General features: G+C 42.1%; 1 protein-coding gene across 1 annotated transcript in view; it reads left to right on the top strand.

Moving 5' to 3' along the window:
• Nucleotides 1-16,335, top strand: part of SMARCAD1 (SWI/SNF-related, matrix-associated actin-dependent regulator of chromatin, subfamily a, containing DEAD/H box 1) — a 168,856-nt gene that overhangs the window by 124,959 nt on the left and 27,562 nt on the right. The window contains exons 15-19 of the mRNA XM_068232555.1: nt 744-879; nt 3,648-3,785; nt 9,308-9,403; nt 10,140-10,257; nt 10,340-10,461. Of these exons, the coding sequence (XP_068088656.1) occupies nt 744-879; nt 3,648-3,785; nt 9,308-9,403; nt 10,140-10,257; nt 10,340-10,461 (610 nt within the window). The remainder of the gene's footprint in view (nt 1-743; nt 880-3,647; nt 3,786-9,307; nt 9,404-10,139; nt 10,258-10,339; nt 10,462-16,335) is intronic.

The following is a 16,335-nucleotide window of genomic DNA, read 5'->3' as shown; positions in this document are numbered from 1 at the left end:
TAATCTCATTATGCCTTGTCACTAAAGGTTCCTTTATTATAAATGACTAGTGGACCTAAGCCCATTTAAAAATGGGCTAGGTCTGTCACTGCGCATGCGCCCGCCGCGCACGCACATTTCCGCCGCGCACACCCGCTGGCCCATCCGCCCCTTCGCCCGTCATCGCTCACGGCGCGTCACTCTCCCTCAATGTCTCTGCGTCCCTGCACATGTGGGACACACACAGGGACATGGGACGCAGAGACAGTAGGGTTTTATTATAGAGGATGAGCATGTTTGGTTTAAATACTTTTTATAAAAGTTTATTATGGTAAAAGCTAGTGATACACCTTAATCATCAATATTCGGTTTGTTTTGTATATAAATGCATAGCAGATTTCAGGGAGCTAATCATATTGACACTTCATGGTTTTTGTACTGTAATACCACTAATTCAGCATTCTTAAAGTATTTGTTGTGCACAATTTAAAAAAAAATACAACTGCGGGTAGAAACAAAGATTAAACAATTCCTACTCTAAATGCTGTTGTGTGATGACATCTAGTGGTCAATATTTCAAATTGCATCAGTTGTAGTCAATGTACACAGGAATAATTTAAATAGCTAAAGGCCATTTAGCTTGATGATTTTTATATCTAATATAGGTTATTTGGAAAGAGAAAGTTCTATATTTTTATGTATTTTAATTTGAATAGCTTACCCTTTTGTTGTAATACAGGATTTTTTTTTATTTTACATTGCAGATACAACTGTGCAATCAGCAGTGCTGAGGATCGCAGTTTATTCCGACGCTTGAAGCTAAATTATGCAGTTTTTGATGAAGGACACATGCTCAAGAACATGAGTGCCATTCGCTATCAGCATCTGATGACTTTAAATGTAAGTTTCATTCTGCAGTCATACATTACGGTAGTGCTTTTGTAACTGCTAGTCTCATGATTAAACATGCTTACCCATTGTTGTACTATCTTTTTCAGTTCAACAAATCTGAACTTGAATGAATATTAAGTGTTACACTGGCCAATAAATTACACACTTTAGACAGCCAATGTTTTCATTTGGCCGGTTCAGATACTGTTCTATAATATGTCAATGCCAAGACAGCTGCCTTACGTTGAAACACTTTCAAGCCACTTCATAAAAATTCATGGGCAATTTAAAGTACTTATATAGGGTTGTGTTTGAACTGACACACAGTTTTGATGTTAACAACTTGACTGAGGAATATATTAAGGCGTAATGAAATAATAACACTGTTGAACTTTGTGTGTTTGCACACCACTTTATATAGTTCTATCTATCTCTCTCCCCCCCCCTCCCCCTCCAGTTAATACCTGCGTGACCAAAGGTAGTTTGTGTGGTTGTTGGATCAGAGCGCTTACAGTCACAAGGTGAAGATATTTTTCTTAATCAGAAATCCCCACTTGCTTGGGCAAGTCTCTTTTATAGTAATGTAATTTATAGAGCCGAACACCGTGAATCCAGCGCAGGAGATTTGGACTCACAGGGAATAACTTCGGCGCCTACAGAAGACGGAGCTGAAGTTACTTTTAAAACGCAGTAATTCGGCTTCCAGCAATTGCTGGAAGCTGAATTATTTCATTCCCCACCATCCATGGCGGCCTGGAGGGGGAATAGTATTTTATTGTTTCCTGCTTTTTCATACGTTTGGTTTTTGAATACTCTTGAGTCGGTATGTTTAGAACTAGAAGCATGAAAAAGCTTTGAACTGAGTTATCATTGGTGGCAATTCTAGTATTTCAGAGTCTGCCTGCAGTTGTTAACTGCCCTACGGACACAATCACACTGGGTCAGAAAACGATTTTCCAACACGGAGGGGGGGGGGGGGGGGGAGTTAAATGTGTAAACTGATTGTATGTTAAGCATAGGATCCGTTTCCACACGCCAATATCAGTCGATGGGAGACCAAAATATGTTCCCAAACAGCAAGATTTTTCCAGAGCCTGCATACTCTGTGGATGTTCATGGAATCTGTGCAAGTTTCTGGGAACAGACCGGTCCATTCTTACTAGGCTGCCTTTCCCCTTTGTTCCAGATATACTTCTGTGTCTTTGGTTCACATTCAAGCCCTCAATGCACAATGACACCACTGCTGGACTCGGGGACAAGTATCGGAGTTTTGGCAGAGGGGTATCATTGCTTTGCAAAAGAGCACCAAGGAGGATTTTCATTAGTTCACTGTGGTGTTGGACCAGTAAGAATCCTCCCTGTTGCTAGCTAGGATTCCCCTTTATCTAGCCAATGGTAGCCCTATGTTTCTGGCGCTTTTCTCCAAGCCCAGCTGTGGCAGGAGATCTCAAATAGTCAGCGGAGGGATAAATGCACAATTGGGAGTAGTGTGAATACACTTACTGGACGCATAGGGTACAGCATATCGGCTCAGGATACGCTGTATGCACCGTTGTGCATCTAGCTTTGTGTGAACCTAGCCTTAGTCTCCTGTTACATAATGTCAGTAAATAGCTAGCTGATTTATCAGCATCGATGTATCAGTGCTTATCTCTATGTTTATTTATGGCTTAATGTAAATCCATTTTAAAGTACCTGGTGAGGAGCTCGACAATCAGTCACTTGCTGCAGCACAGACTTCCATAGCTTCGGCTGCAGTCTTCTTCAAACACTGTCTGTGCCCTTCCGCTTGCATTATTAACAGCCCAATGATAATGTGCCACACAACAATCCCTCCAATAGAGTTTGTTGTTTGTTTTTTTACAACTTTGTAAGTAAGGATTATTTAAGTCAAATAAAAGACCGATTTTAACTTACCTGGGGCTTCTTGCAGCAAACACACTTCTATGCTATGCTATGCTTTGCTGCATTAAAAAAAAAAAATGACATACTTAATGATTTATAACATATATATCTACATATAATTGTGGATCTATAGAGAAGTTTCAGATATATCAGGCGCCTCCACCACAGTATTTTAGTCCACTAACAGTACAATATTTTCCTCAAATGCGATCATTCGATCAGATTTGGGAGGTCATAAATAATTGGGAGGTAATTGATCTCGTATAAGTGTCAGTTAGGACCTTCGCGTCAATTTCTCTCTTCAGATACGATCGTAAAATCCTGTCGACAAAACCGATGCACAAAACCAGAACGATCGACAAAATATAATATTCCAATTTACCATGGAATAATTTCAAGGAAAATTTCTCCACATACTGCCTGATTTTCTTTACAATTCAATCGTAAAAGTCGAATCGAATGAACACTTTTGAGTAAAATATTGTACTGTTAATGGGTGACTTTAAATACACAAGCTGTCATAGATATGTGCCTTATGGATCCATTGATATAACCGACCCCTTCTACAGGGTTTTAAAAGTTGCCCTTCCCTATATTGCAGGCTTTTCAGGGGATTTGAGGTCCTCTTGAATTTTGCACACAGTAATTTGCTGTTTCAGAGATAAATTACTAACTACCCTTCCCTACAGGGTAAGTTTCATCCGAGAGCAGTGGATCATATAGACATTTTTGTCACTCTTAAAACCAACTTGAAACAGATAGTCTTGTAATATTTGTACATCGCTTTAGTGTAAATAAGAAATGCTGTTGATTATGGAGCCCTTCTGTGATGCTAAGCACTGTAAGCTGAATTCCTCACTTTGCGTTCACAGGCCAAGAATCGTCTCCTCCTCACAGGAACACCAGTCCAGAATAACTTGCTAGAGCTGATGTCTCTCTTGAATTTTGTCATGCCGCACATGTTCAGCAGCAGCACCAGTGAAATCAAAAGGATGTTCTCTTCCAAAGCGGTAAGAGTACATTTGTTTTTCTTCATAAAGTAAAGCTGTTTGTTGACTAATAGGGCTAAACAGCATACCACATATACACTTTAGTGTTCGTTTCTGATGATGGTAGGGAACTGTCTTATAGGACTCATTTATGATACAATCTTGATTGTACAATCTTGACACTTTACAATTACTATTCATGAGGCACGTTTAATAACGTGTGCTAGGTTGCGCACTCCCGGCCAGGCAAGCCTGCGGCCCTGCACAGTACTGCTTTGGCTCACACGGGTACAGGTGGACGGATACACCAGTGGTTTTCTTAAATAGGTACTACCTAAAGTATCAATTCAAAGTAGATTCACTCAGTTTACCCTTCTACTATATAGATTTATTTAGATTGTAAAAACAAGATTGCATCATTAATGGGCACCTTATCCACTTGAGGACCATAGGTTTACACCCCCCTAGTGACCAGGCTATTTTTTACAATTTAGGCCACTGCAGCTTTAAAGAGAACCCGAGGTGGGTTCTAAGAATCCAATTAGCATACAGAGGCTGGGTCTGCATATAATACCCAGCCTCTATACCGTCTCCCCCCTGCGCTCTGCTATGCCCCATAAATCAATCGCTGTGCTGGCGACGGCTGTTTACATCTGAAGTGTCAGTCTGTCGCTCCCCCGCCTCCTTCATAGCACCGGTCCCCGCCCAAGTCCCTTCCCTCCCCGCTGATTGGAGAGAAGGGATGCGGGTGGGGACCGGCGCTATGGAAGAGGCGGGGGAGCGGCAGACTGACACTTCACATGTAAACAGCCGGCTGGCGACACGCTGCGTGCCGCCAGCACGGCGATTGATTTATGTGGGACAGCAGAGCGCAGTGGGGGGCTGGGGGGAAACAGTATAGCAACAGAGGCTGGTCATTGTATGCAGAACCAGCCTCTGTATGCTAATTGGATTCTTAGAACCCACCTCGGGTTCTTTTTAAGAAGTTGCTGCAAGGCCGTAGGTATTAGCACACAAATGAACCCACCCATTTTTGCCCACCAACAGAGATTGCTGTGTCACTGCTTTAGTGTTTTATTTATCCTTCCCTCCCACCACCAGCCAATCACAGCGATCGACTCTCATAGACATCAGCCTATGAGAGACGATCGCGCTCTCAGTCTCTCAGTGGGACAGCCGGGTGTCACGGCTGTCCCCAGTACATCGCTTCCATAGATCTCAGCTCTGTACAATTTAAATAGACAGCAGTTTCACCATCTAATAGTCTCCTAGCAGCGATCGCCACTGAGAGACTGATGACGGAGCTGAGACAGCGGTTTCGCCATCTAATAGTTTCCTAGCAGCGATCGCCACTGAGAGACTGATGACGGAGCTGAGCTCCGTCATTCAAGCAGAGATGTGCGTGCATCGTCGCACACGATCTCCTGCAAAACTCCGTCCCAGGACTTCATACCAATTGGCGTGGAGTGGTCAGGAAGGGGTTAAAGGTTTCCTGTAATGCTACGATTTTTAGATAAGATCTTTTAGACTGAAAAAGAAAAGCTCAAAATTTATTTGATTCACGCCACTTAAGAATCCAACTTGCGATCTTAACTCTACTAGTTATGATCATATCTCTGAAAAAAAATCTGGCAAGTGAGATGATGCAAAAGCTCCGGTTCAGTAACTAATACTGTGATTGCACCAGAAGACGCACTTTCTCCCCCAAAGGTGTGTGTAAGAAACTATACATTGGTTGCTATTGGCAACAACACTACACCTATGTTCCGGCACCAGCAACTCCTTAGAGTTGCAATTTACAGGAAGTGTGAGAACTCGACTCTCATCACAGCAACAGCATAGGAGATAGAACTTCTTAGGCGTCCTCAAAGTTTAGGAGTTTATTCAGTCAACAGAAAAGACAGTACATTTCGTTACTTCTTAGCAAAGCAGATTGTTCTGTAGTAAGTCCTTTGCGTTACAGCTCTTGGCCACCTTCCTGGTGAAGGATAACCAGTCTTGGTCTTCTGTCTATCTATACTAAGTTACATCTATACTACGTATATACAGCATACAAAAAAAAAACCAGTGACCCATATGCAATTATTTCTCCTGTGTTTTCACTTGGGTTATATTTCCACAACGCGTCAATAAAATACTTTTAAAGCCACCAGCGAGCAAGAAAATAATTTTGATAGTACTTTTCTGCCTACGTTTGGTACTTTTTCAATTGTAGAGAGCTGAAAAATTATTTTAAATACAAGATGAAAAATTATCTCCCAGGAGAAAAGTGAATTGCATATGGGCCAGTGTGTCTTATGGTCTGAAGGTGTCCTGTGGATTCTGCAGTCGCTTTCTCTTCTGTCCCTGGTGTGGCCTCTGTCCCCCTGCCATGTCCCCTCTGTCCTGGTGTGGCCTGTGTACCTATGCCCATGTCCTTTCTGTCCCCGGCGGCCTATGGCCCCTTGCGCTGTGTCATCCCTGACGGTTTGTGTCCCCCGGCAGCCTCTGTCCTCCAATCGCCTATAGAGGAGGTGGGGGTGCGGCGGTGACTGACAGCCTTAGGTAAACAGCCGGCTAGCGACAATCTGCGTGTCACTAGCCTGGTGTTTTTTTTTTATGGTGACAGCAGAGCCTGGGGGGAGCCTGGAGACAGTCTGTAAGGACACAGAGGCTGCTCGTTGTATACAGCATTAACCAGCAGGCAAAGGAAAAAAAAGTCTGGCACTATAATGTTTATTGTGCAAGGAAATGACACAAAAATGCAGAGTGAACAGCGTCAGCAAGATATGACAATCATACAAAAATGACATTTCAAAAAGGTCATACCAGTAGTGTCTCTGATGGTATCTCGGTGTTGGTGGGAGGCAGCGGTGGTGGGTGCCAGAGGGTGCACGGCCTAAAGACCGTTTTGCGTGGCTTACGCCAAGCTTTTTCCCAAGGTGGATGCACATCCACACAATACGCAACCGCCAATCCAAGAAGCTACCATGCCCAGCCTTTTCGGTGGAAACCACTCCCAAGTTTCCGAATGTAACATTTTTTGGGGCCTTCTCCTTAACATGGGTCTAGTCAAAAAGAATGTATTGCGGTCTTATTGGTCTACGCACCCAATACATTACATGCCCATGTTCTCTGCTGCCATGTCCAGGTCACGATTTGAGAACATCCTGTGCTTCCTGCACTTCATTGCCAATACAACCTGTCCTCTAAGAGGCCACCCTGCTTATGACCGGTTCCACAAAATTCGGCCCCTCCACCTGTCATCTAAATTTGCAGATGCTTATACCCCTGAACAGTCATTTTGAGGCATTTGGTTTCCAGACTACTCTTCACGGTTTTGGGCCCCTAAAATGCCAGGGCAGTATAGGAACCCCACAAGTGACCCCATTTTAGAAAGAAGACACCCCAAGGTATTCCGCTAGGTGTATGATAAGTTCATAGAAGATTTTATTTTTTGTCACAAGTTAGTGGAAAATGACACTTTGTGAAAAAGAACAATAAAAATAAATTTCCGCTAACTTGTGACAAAAAATAAAATCTTCTATGAACTCACCATACTCCTAACGGAATACTTTGGGGTGGCTTCTTTCTAAAATGGGGTCACTTGTGGGGTTCCTAAACTGCCCTGGCATTTTAGGGGCCCTAAACCGTCTGTCTGGAAACCAAATGCCTCAAAATGACCTGTAAAGTCCTAAAGGTACTCATAGGACTTTGGCTCCTTAGCGCACCTAGGCTGCAAAAAAGTGTCACACATGTGGTATCGCCGTACTCAGGAGAAGTAGTATAATGTGTTTTGGGGTGTATTTTTACACATACCCATGCTGGGTGGTAGAAATATCTCTGTAAATGGACAATTGTGTGAAAGAAAAAAAAAATATCAAAAACTCATTTACAGAGATATTTCTCCCACCCTGCATAAGTATGTGTAAAAATACACCCCAAAACACTTTATACTATTTCTCCTGAGTACGGCGATACCACATGTGACACTTTTTTTGCAGCCTAGTTGCGCTAAGGGGCCCAAAGTCCTATCAGCACCTTTAGGCTTTACAGAGGTGCTTACAATTTGGCACCCCCCAAAATGCCAGGACAGTAAACACACCCCACAAATGACCCCATTTATTCACAGAGGGGCATGGTGAGTACGTGGCAGATTTCCTTTTTTTTTTTTTTTTTTTTTTTTCGTCTCAAGTTAGCAGAAATTAACTTTCTTTTTAATTTATATTTTATTTATTTTTTTTGTCACAAAGGGTCATTTTCCGCTAACTTGTGACAAAAAATAAAATCTTCTATGAAATCACCATGCCTCTTAGTGAATACTTTTGGATGTCTTCTTTCCAAAATGGGGTCATTTGGGAGGTATTTATACTATCCCTGAATTCTAGCACCTCATGGAACATGACAGGTGCTCAGAAAAGTCAGAGATGCTTCAAAATGGGACCATAGTTTGTAAACGCTAAAACTTTTACCCAAACCAATAAATATACACTTATTGGATTTTTTTTTATCAGACATGTAGCACAATAAATTTGGACAAAAATGTATATAGAAATTTTACTTTAATTGAAAAATGTCAGCACAGAAAGTTAAAAAAAAATATTTTTTTTTTGACAAAATTCATGTCTTTCTTTGATGAATATAATAAAAAGTAAAAATTACAGCAGCAATCAAATAGCACCAAAAGAAAGCTGTATTCGTGACAAAAAAAGGAGGTGAAATTAATTTAGATAGTAGGTTGTATGACCAAGCAATAAACCGTTAAAGCTGCAGTGGTCTGAATGGAAAAAAGTGTCTGGTCCTTAAGGGTTTTTATGACTGCAGTCCTTAAGTGGTTAATGTTTGCAATACTGTTCCCTTGTGCTTCTCCCTCTTCTTAAACCAGCTTGTGCATTAGAATAGGTAGTGATAATCTGAAACATTTGACAGGTTTTAGACTAGTCCATCTCTTTACGGGGGATCCTAAGTATTTCCATTATTCTTTACAAGAGCACTTTGTGGAAAGGATCTATACAATTATCCTGACCAGCCTTCCTTCTAGTTTCCACACTATTTTGACACTTGGAATGAGCAACTGCCTCTCAGTAAGTGCTTTTAAAAACAGAGAAACCTGAGAATACCTCATGAGGAAATAGACTGGTCAAAAACCTTTCGGATTTTTTTTCTACCTCTTAAGTGACAGCAGCATAGGAGAAAAAAAAAACACATACATGTGTTTTAAATTTTACAATGTTTCACAATAGTCGTCCTTTAATATATATTATTTTCTCGCTTAAGAGAGTGGTTAGGTTTTTGTCATGTATAACTGACAGGCAGGTTTTTTAATATATAAAAGTAACAAAATCATGCAGTTGATAGAGTTCTCTCTACATTAAATACATTGCAGAGAGCCATGCTTCTCTGTGTATCAGAGTATTATGAAAACATAATTAAACAGAGAAAACAGTTGTTCCTCCCTGTTATAAGAACTGTGGCATTTCAAAAGATGCATTCCTGTATTTTCTTTTTAGGATGCTAGGTAATATGTATTTTGAGTAATTGTTCATGTTAATTTGTTCTTTTAGAAGTCTACTGATGAACAAAGCACTTTTGAAAAAGAAAGAATTGCTCATGCCAAAAGGATCATGAAGCCCTTCATTCTCAGAAGAGTTAAAAGTGAGGTATGGTATGCGTTATAATGTGAAACATTGCTAAACAATAGTCCGTGTCCATTTAGAATACAGGTGTCAAACACAAGGTCTGTGGGATGAATGTGGACCTCCTTGCCATTTTCTGTGGTCTTCAAAAGCTTGAAATGAGCATCACTGTAAGCAGTAAAAGGACGACATGTTGCCCTCCCGTCCAGAGGAGCACATCAATGATCGTGTTTCTGGTTGAAAAATTGTCATTTTAAGCTGAGGTACAACAATGACCCTGAGACACCCTAAACAAAATTATCATGAGGCCCTGCGTGAGACATACACACCTTCACCTCCCCCATCACCATATCCCCTCATAGTAATGTAGCAGAGAAGTGTAATATTTACCTTCTCCAGCGATGTGCCTCTTCTATTCTTCCTGGCAGTCACATGCGCTGTTCTTCCATACCTCCCAATCACATGACATGCCTCAGGAGCCAGAAAGACCAGAGGAGCCCGACCCAGTGCCGGAGCAGGTAAATATTAAACTGCTCCACTGCGCTATTCAGTAGAAGGAGGAGCAGTCCCTCCCATGGTCGCTGTAGTTCCCCACTTAGTTTTTAGACTGTTCAATCAATGTTAAATCCTGAGTTAAAAAATTTGGCCTGCATCTTATACTGTTATAGATTTTGGCCCCTTATGTGATTGAGTTTAACGCACCTGATTTAGAACTTGGAAATCCAAACTTATGGCTTATCTTTATGATTATTTCTCACAGGTCCTCAAGCAGCTGCCACCCAAACAAGATCATATTAAGTTTTGCCCATTGTCTGAGAAGCAGCAGCAGCTTTATGATGACCTAATGATTAAACTAAAACGCTCAATCGAGGGAACAGGTAACACATATACAGATAGATTGCAGTGACTACATGCCTTCCATTTGTTAGTAAAATTAAAATCTATTTACTTTTTTCATAGAGAAAAATTCTGAACTATGCAATGTAATGATGCACTTAAGAAAAATGGCCAATCACCCTCTACTACACAGGCAGTACTATACAGCAGAAAAACTGAGAAGCATGTCCAAGCTGATGCTTAAGGTAAATACGTTCACTGGCACCTGTATGTAACCAGCTTGTTTTATTAATAACAATTGTAGATATTCCGCTCACTCTCCTGGATTTAGGTGGTGCTGGACCACGTCCACAAACAGTACAAGGAAGTAGAAGGTCCGCACTTCACCCAAAATGACCAACGACAATCTTTATTAACCTCCTTCGTGTTAACCCAGAGTCAGGCTCTGGATGGAATTCCGCAACTCAGAGTGGTAACCCCGAGTTGGATCCATTGGAGGTGTGGAATGTGCAGGGCTGCTGCAGATCTATCTAGCATTATTATTTTACGGTCTTAAAGAGACTCCGTAACAAAAATTGCATCCTGTTTTTTATCATCCTACAAGTTTCAAAAGCTATTCTAATGTGTTCTAGCTTACTGCAGCACGTTCTACTATCACCATCTCTGAAATAAATCAACTTATCTCTCTCTTGTCAGACTTGTCAGCCTGTGTCTGGAAGGCTGCCAAGTTCTTCAGTGTTGTGGTTCTGTGATGCATCTCCCCCCTCCAGGCCCCTCTCTGCACACTGCCTGTGTATTATTTAGATTAGTGCGGCTTCTCTCTTATCTTTTACAAGCTGGATAAATCCTCCTCTGAGCTGGCTGGGCTTTCACATGCTGAGGAATTACATACAGGCAGAGCTGTCTGCACTCTGCAGGAAGAAACAGCCTGACACTTCAGTGGAAGATAGCTGCAGGGGGAAAGAAACACACAAATGATCTCTTGAGATTCAAAAGGAAGGGTGTATACAGCCTGCTTGTTTATGGATGTATTTTCTATGTGTGGACATACTGTACTGTTTTGGTGGCCATTTTGTTTGTTTATAAACAAACTTTTTAAAACTGTTTTTAACCACTTTTAATGCGGCGATGAGACAGAGGGTAATAGGAGATGTCCCCTAACACACTGGTATGTTTACCTTTGTGCGATTTTAACAATACAGATTCTCTTTAAAGCTTGTGAAAAAATTGCACCACTTTTCGAAAAATAAATTGTAACAAATCCTACCGCCAGCTTTTGGGGAGTGTTGTTGCTGCTTTTATTGGATATGTCCTTAATAAAGATTGTCTACACCTCATACCAGTACTAAGGCTGCATGGTATGACACCCCTACTGCTGCCACTAAAAGGACTCTTTAAGTCCTGGACAATTCCAGTATTTATCTGGTTTGCAATTCCACCTATGCTTTCTCACACCCTTCTCTGCCTTGTTTTTATAACCTGACCTTTGCAGTGCTAAGGCCAGCCAAGTGTCACCTGTGCAGAAGGGAAAGGAGTGGTAGTTGAGCCCATGATCAGATTCTCACCTGACTAGGTGGACTCTCCAATACGTGCCGAAGCTCCATTATAAATGTCAGACTGCATGCAGCAACCTAAAACATGACACAGTTGGCAGGTTAAATTAGAGTTTTTAAAAATGCGATTAACCTTCCCAGCGTTCAATTTCCCCAGGATTTCTGTGCAAACAGTGATAAAATGTATTTTTAAAACTTTTTTTTCCCTGTAACTTGCCAAAATGTGTCAAGCAAGGGTCTAGTATACAGTGCAGGAGAGTATTGATGTGTATGCATGTTTATACTGTTCACAGCATGTTTTTTTGAACGGACATTTCTGTCCATACCGCTAGGGAGGTTAATGGTTAAAAGAAAAATGGCAAAGGACTGTGTGTCTGTTGCACAGAAGTTCCAGTACACAGGTTGCTAGCGTCTATACCTGAAGAGGCATAGAAAGAGGGAAACAGGGACTTAAAGTGAACCTAAACCATTGCAAAGAAAAAGAGTTTCACTTACCTGGGGTTTCTACCAGCACCCTGCAGTCGCCCTGTCCCGCACCGGTCCTCAATGATCCAACAGTCCCCCACCATGATTTAGTTTCATTTCTGCCACTGCGCCTGCGCAGCTCTGGCTGAGCTTCTTTGCATTCCCATCTGCAACAGTGTCCTGCATAGGCGCACTAAGAGAAAATCTCGTACTGTGCCTGCGCAGGACACTCTTGTGGACAAGAATGCGAACGAGGAGGGGCATGGCCAGGGCCGCGCAGGCGCAGTGGCCCGCCTGACTAATCAGTCGGCAGAAATGCCCGCCTGACATGGCTTTCCCCCTGGGGGACAAGAGAGCAATCGGCTCTCATAGGCAGAAGCCTATGACAGCCAATCGCGTGATTGGCCGGCAGAGGAGAGGGAGGGAGGGTAAAGTAAAAAAAAAAAAAAAAATATTTAAAAATAGGACATGAATATTTATAAAAAAAAAATAAACAATGTGGGAACGGTCAGACCCCACCAACAGAGAGCTCTGTTGGTGGGGAGAAAAGGAGGGGGGGATCACTTGTGTGCGGTGTTGTGCGGCTCTGCAGCTTTGCCTTAAAGCTGCAGTGGCCCAATTAAGTAAAAATGGCCTGGTCACTGGGGGGGGGGTGTTAACACTGCAGTCCTCAAGTGGTTAAGGAGTCTCATTTAGAGAATTTCCTAGAAGTGGGAACAGACATGGAGTTGACCCCTCTGAGCTATAGGCATGTGCCGTAACCCTATGTAACCTTCTTGTTGATGCAAATAACAAGCCACTGGTATGTCTCATTTGGATTTGAAAAAAGTGTATTGTGTCCACACTAACCACCTGTAGCTTAGCCAGATGAAACACTCCCCATTATTTGTTATGTTGAAGGAAGCTTTCTGCATCTAGTTATCAAGTAAATAGTCAGTCTAGTAAGATTGTCATTGATCCATTTTGAAGACTTTAAAACTATACATCTGCTAGTGGTATCTGTAGTTAACTTAATTCACAATAACATTTTGCAGGCTGATGAGAAATAATTCCGTGGGTCCATTCAATTATACCTGTGGGAAAGTGTCCCGGGCCAAATAGTGTTCTGAAGAAGTCCTACAATCTGTATATTTTACCTCATCTTTGTCGTTCACCTTACCATGCTGGTATTCAGTGTTATGGCTACGTTTTTAAAAACGTACAATACAAGTAAATTCTTTATGTCCAGCCCTCCATTTCAGTAACAAGTTTTCTAAGAGGGTTGTGGAGTCGGTACAAACTCTGACTTCTCCGTTTTTTTTCACTGACTCCAGGTACCCAAAAATTGCTCCGACTCCACAACCCTGTTTTCTAAGGTCTCGTTTTCACTTGTGCGTGTGTTTAGCAACACAAAGTGTGTGTGACAGGCAGGGACGTCAGAAGAGCATAGACTGATTTTTCCATCCACGTGTTGCAATTCACCACGGAATACCAATGCATGGTTGAATACATTTTTAACGCAAGGCAGTGCGATTACAACAAGTGAATGGAATTGAAACCGCATCGTGGAGAATCTGGTAGCAACTCAGTGCCACGCATTGGGACGGCCACCTGTGCTACACACAGCGCAGAAGTTGAAACAAGGTTTTAGGCTTTGTAGATCTTGTTAAAGGACAACTGAAATGAGAAGAATGTGGAGATTGCCATATTTATTTACTTTCAAACAATGCTAGTTGCCTGGCAGCCCTGATCTACTTGGCCGCAGTAGTGTCTGAATAACAGCAGGAACAAGCATGCAGCTTGGTGCTCACCTCGGACAAAAGGTAAATAAAAACACTCTCCCTGCCACTAGGCACAGTAGCAGCATTTCCCTCATGCTCCTGCGGAAATAGAGCGGACCCAATCAGGCTTGGCTATTTCCACCTTAGCCCAAAAGAAAACCACTACTGCGCCTGCACACACATCGACAAGCCCTTGTCAGTGGATTTTTGGGGGGTCCCGGCACTGGAAAGGTGCCGGGACCCCCTCCCAAGACCAGAGGGGGTAGGGGACCCCAAGACGAGAGGTAGGGGACCAGAGTTCAGCTGTGGGTTTAGAGCAATTGTGAGGGGTGGTAGGCCAGAGTGAAAAGGTGAGTTTTGAGATTAGTGAGTGAGTTTAGTGTCCCCCCCCCCCCCCCCACACACACACACACACACACACACACACACACACACACCTCTGTATGCTATAGAGCTTTGCTGGGGCACAGTGTTTCTAGATGTGATTTTGGCAGAACTATAAGTAGCCTGCAGGGGTCATACTTGCCATTCAGTACGGTATGGTAGTAAGCAGTCTTGGAGTGCTTTGAGAGTGGTGCATGTTGTGGTTTACTCTATGCACACCTTGGCCTTGCCCCACTCTTGATCTTTTTGCTTCATACTTATTTCATGTGTTTGTCACAGAAGCCAAAAGGTGAGCATCAAAGCCAGGCAATTTACTTTTAAAGGGAAATGAAAATGGCAGCCTTTTAATTCATGTTGAGTTCATACTTGTTTTGATGGGGGAACGGTTCCCTGATATCTTTAAGAAGGCAAATGAGTAATTCCAATTGCATTATTGCTCATAGGTCAGGTTAGGGTTGTTTTTTTACTTTTAAGTATGCTTATTTATTAAACTGTGGGTATTAAACTTTACACTCAAGTCTCTACCATAGTCAAGTTTTTCAGTATGATGTTCAAATAAAAACCCAATAAAAACCCAGGAGCAATCTATAGCTTATCAATTCTTCAGGAGTCTGTTGTTGGTAGTCCTTCAGGAGCATGTTGCCCAGATTGTAATGTAGAAGATGTCGTCAAATAGAAGGCAGACTTAACCAAGCATTATCCTTTTCACCCTTATTGTTAGCATATTGATGAAGTATTCCCCTTTATAAAAAGTGGGCACACCCAATTTGCAGAGCAGTTTCCTTGAAAGTCAACCTGTATGCAGTCTCCTCCGCCACACACTGCCTAACCACACAGTGACCTAAAACTGCTTGTGGTGGACAGCATTCAGGTCGACCAAGAGACTGCTCTGACTGTCGTGTTTGCACAGAGTTTGACATAATATAGTTGCATAATCCCTTAACAGAAAGGGATAAACCATCAGCCTCAGACTTGAGACTATCTTTGTTTTATTAATTTTTTAGGCATTACACTTTAGCATTCAGATCACTATTATGGTAGCAAGTAGCAAAAAAAAAAATTTATCTTGCCTCTCTTGCTTTTATGTGGACAGTAGCATAGTAAGTAACACTGTTGCTTTGCAGCACTAAGTTCCGAGGTCCAAACCTCCGCTGGGACACTATTTGCATGGAGTTTGTATGCACAGAAATATTTATTACACATTTTTATATTTCCTAACACTAAAAAAACTCTGGCACAAAATCACAATTAGTGGCAGAAGCACCCACAATTTCCAGGCGGCAAAAATTCCACCTATTGACGCATCGTTTCAGCATGTTATCAGGCGACCACATTTCCCTCTGTTGCCACTAATTGCTGCTTTTATCATTGCCGCCTATGGCAGCACCCTTATTTCTGCTTTGTGCACCCTTTTTTCCTGATTTGGGATGGAATACCTCGCACAGATCTGGCAGTGCAGCTCATGGTCTCTCATCAAACATACCCCTGTTCTGATCACTGTACATTACATCTATCTTCTACATTGCACTGGCTCCCTCTAGTGGCCAGAAGTAGCAACAACACTAATATATTAGACTGACATAGAATAAACAGAGCTGCCAGAAAGCATAAAATACACTAAAAACAGTTTAAAAGCCAGAGGTAGTGGTGGACTTGCCTGCTGCCAGAAAGAATAAAATACACTAAAAACAGTTTAAAAGCCAGAGGTAGTGGTGGACTTGCCTCCCAATGTTGACACAGTGGGTCTAGTTTAGTGTAGAACACATTTTTATTAGAATTTGACTTTTACTTTATTGTGACATGTTTCGCTGGTCCAGCCCGATTCCTCAGGTAATGGGGAGAAACTGAGAAGTCTCTCAAGGCAGAGGCACCCATGCACTGAGACATTTCACATTTATTCCCCTATTGCCCTATAGGTAATGGATATGAAATCCCCTTTATGTTCATCGTAGAATGG

This window comes from Hyperolius riggenbachi, chromosome 1 (genome assembly GCF_040937935.1).
Source record: "Hyperolius riggenbachi isolate aHypRig1 chromosome 1, aHypRig1.pri, whole genome shotgun sequence".
Taxonomy (NCBI): domain Eukaryota; kingdom Metazoa; phylum Chordata; class Amphibia; order Anura; family Hyperoliidae; genus Hyperolius; species Hyperolius riggenbachi.
This window is presented reverse-complemented; position numbering and strand designations above follow the sequence as displayed.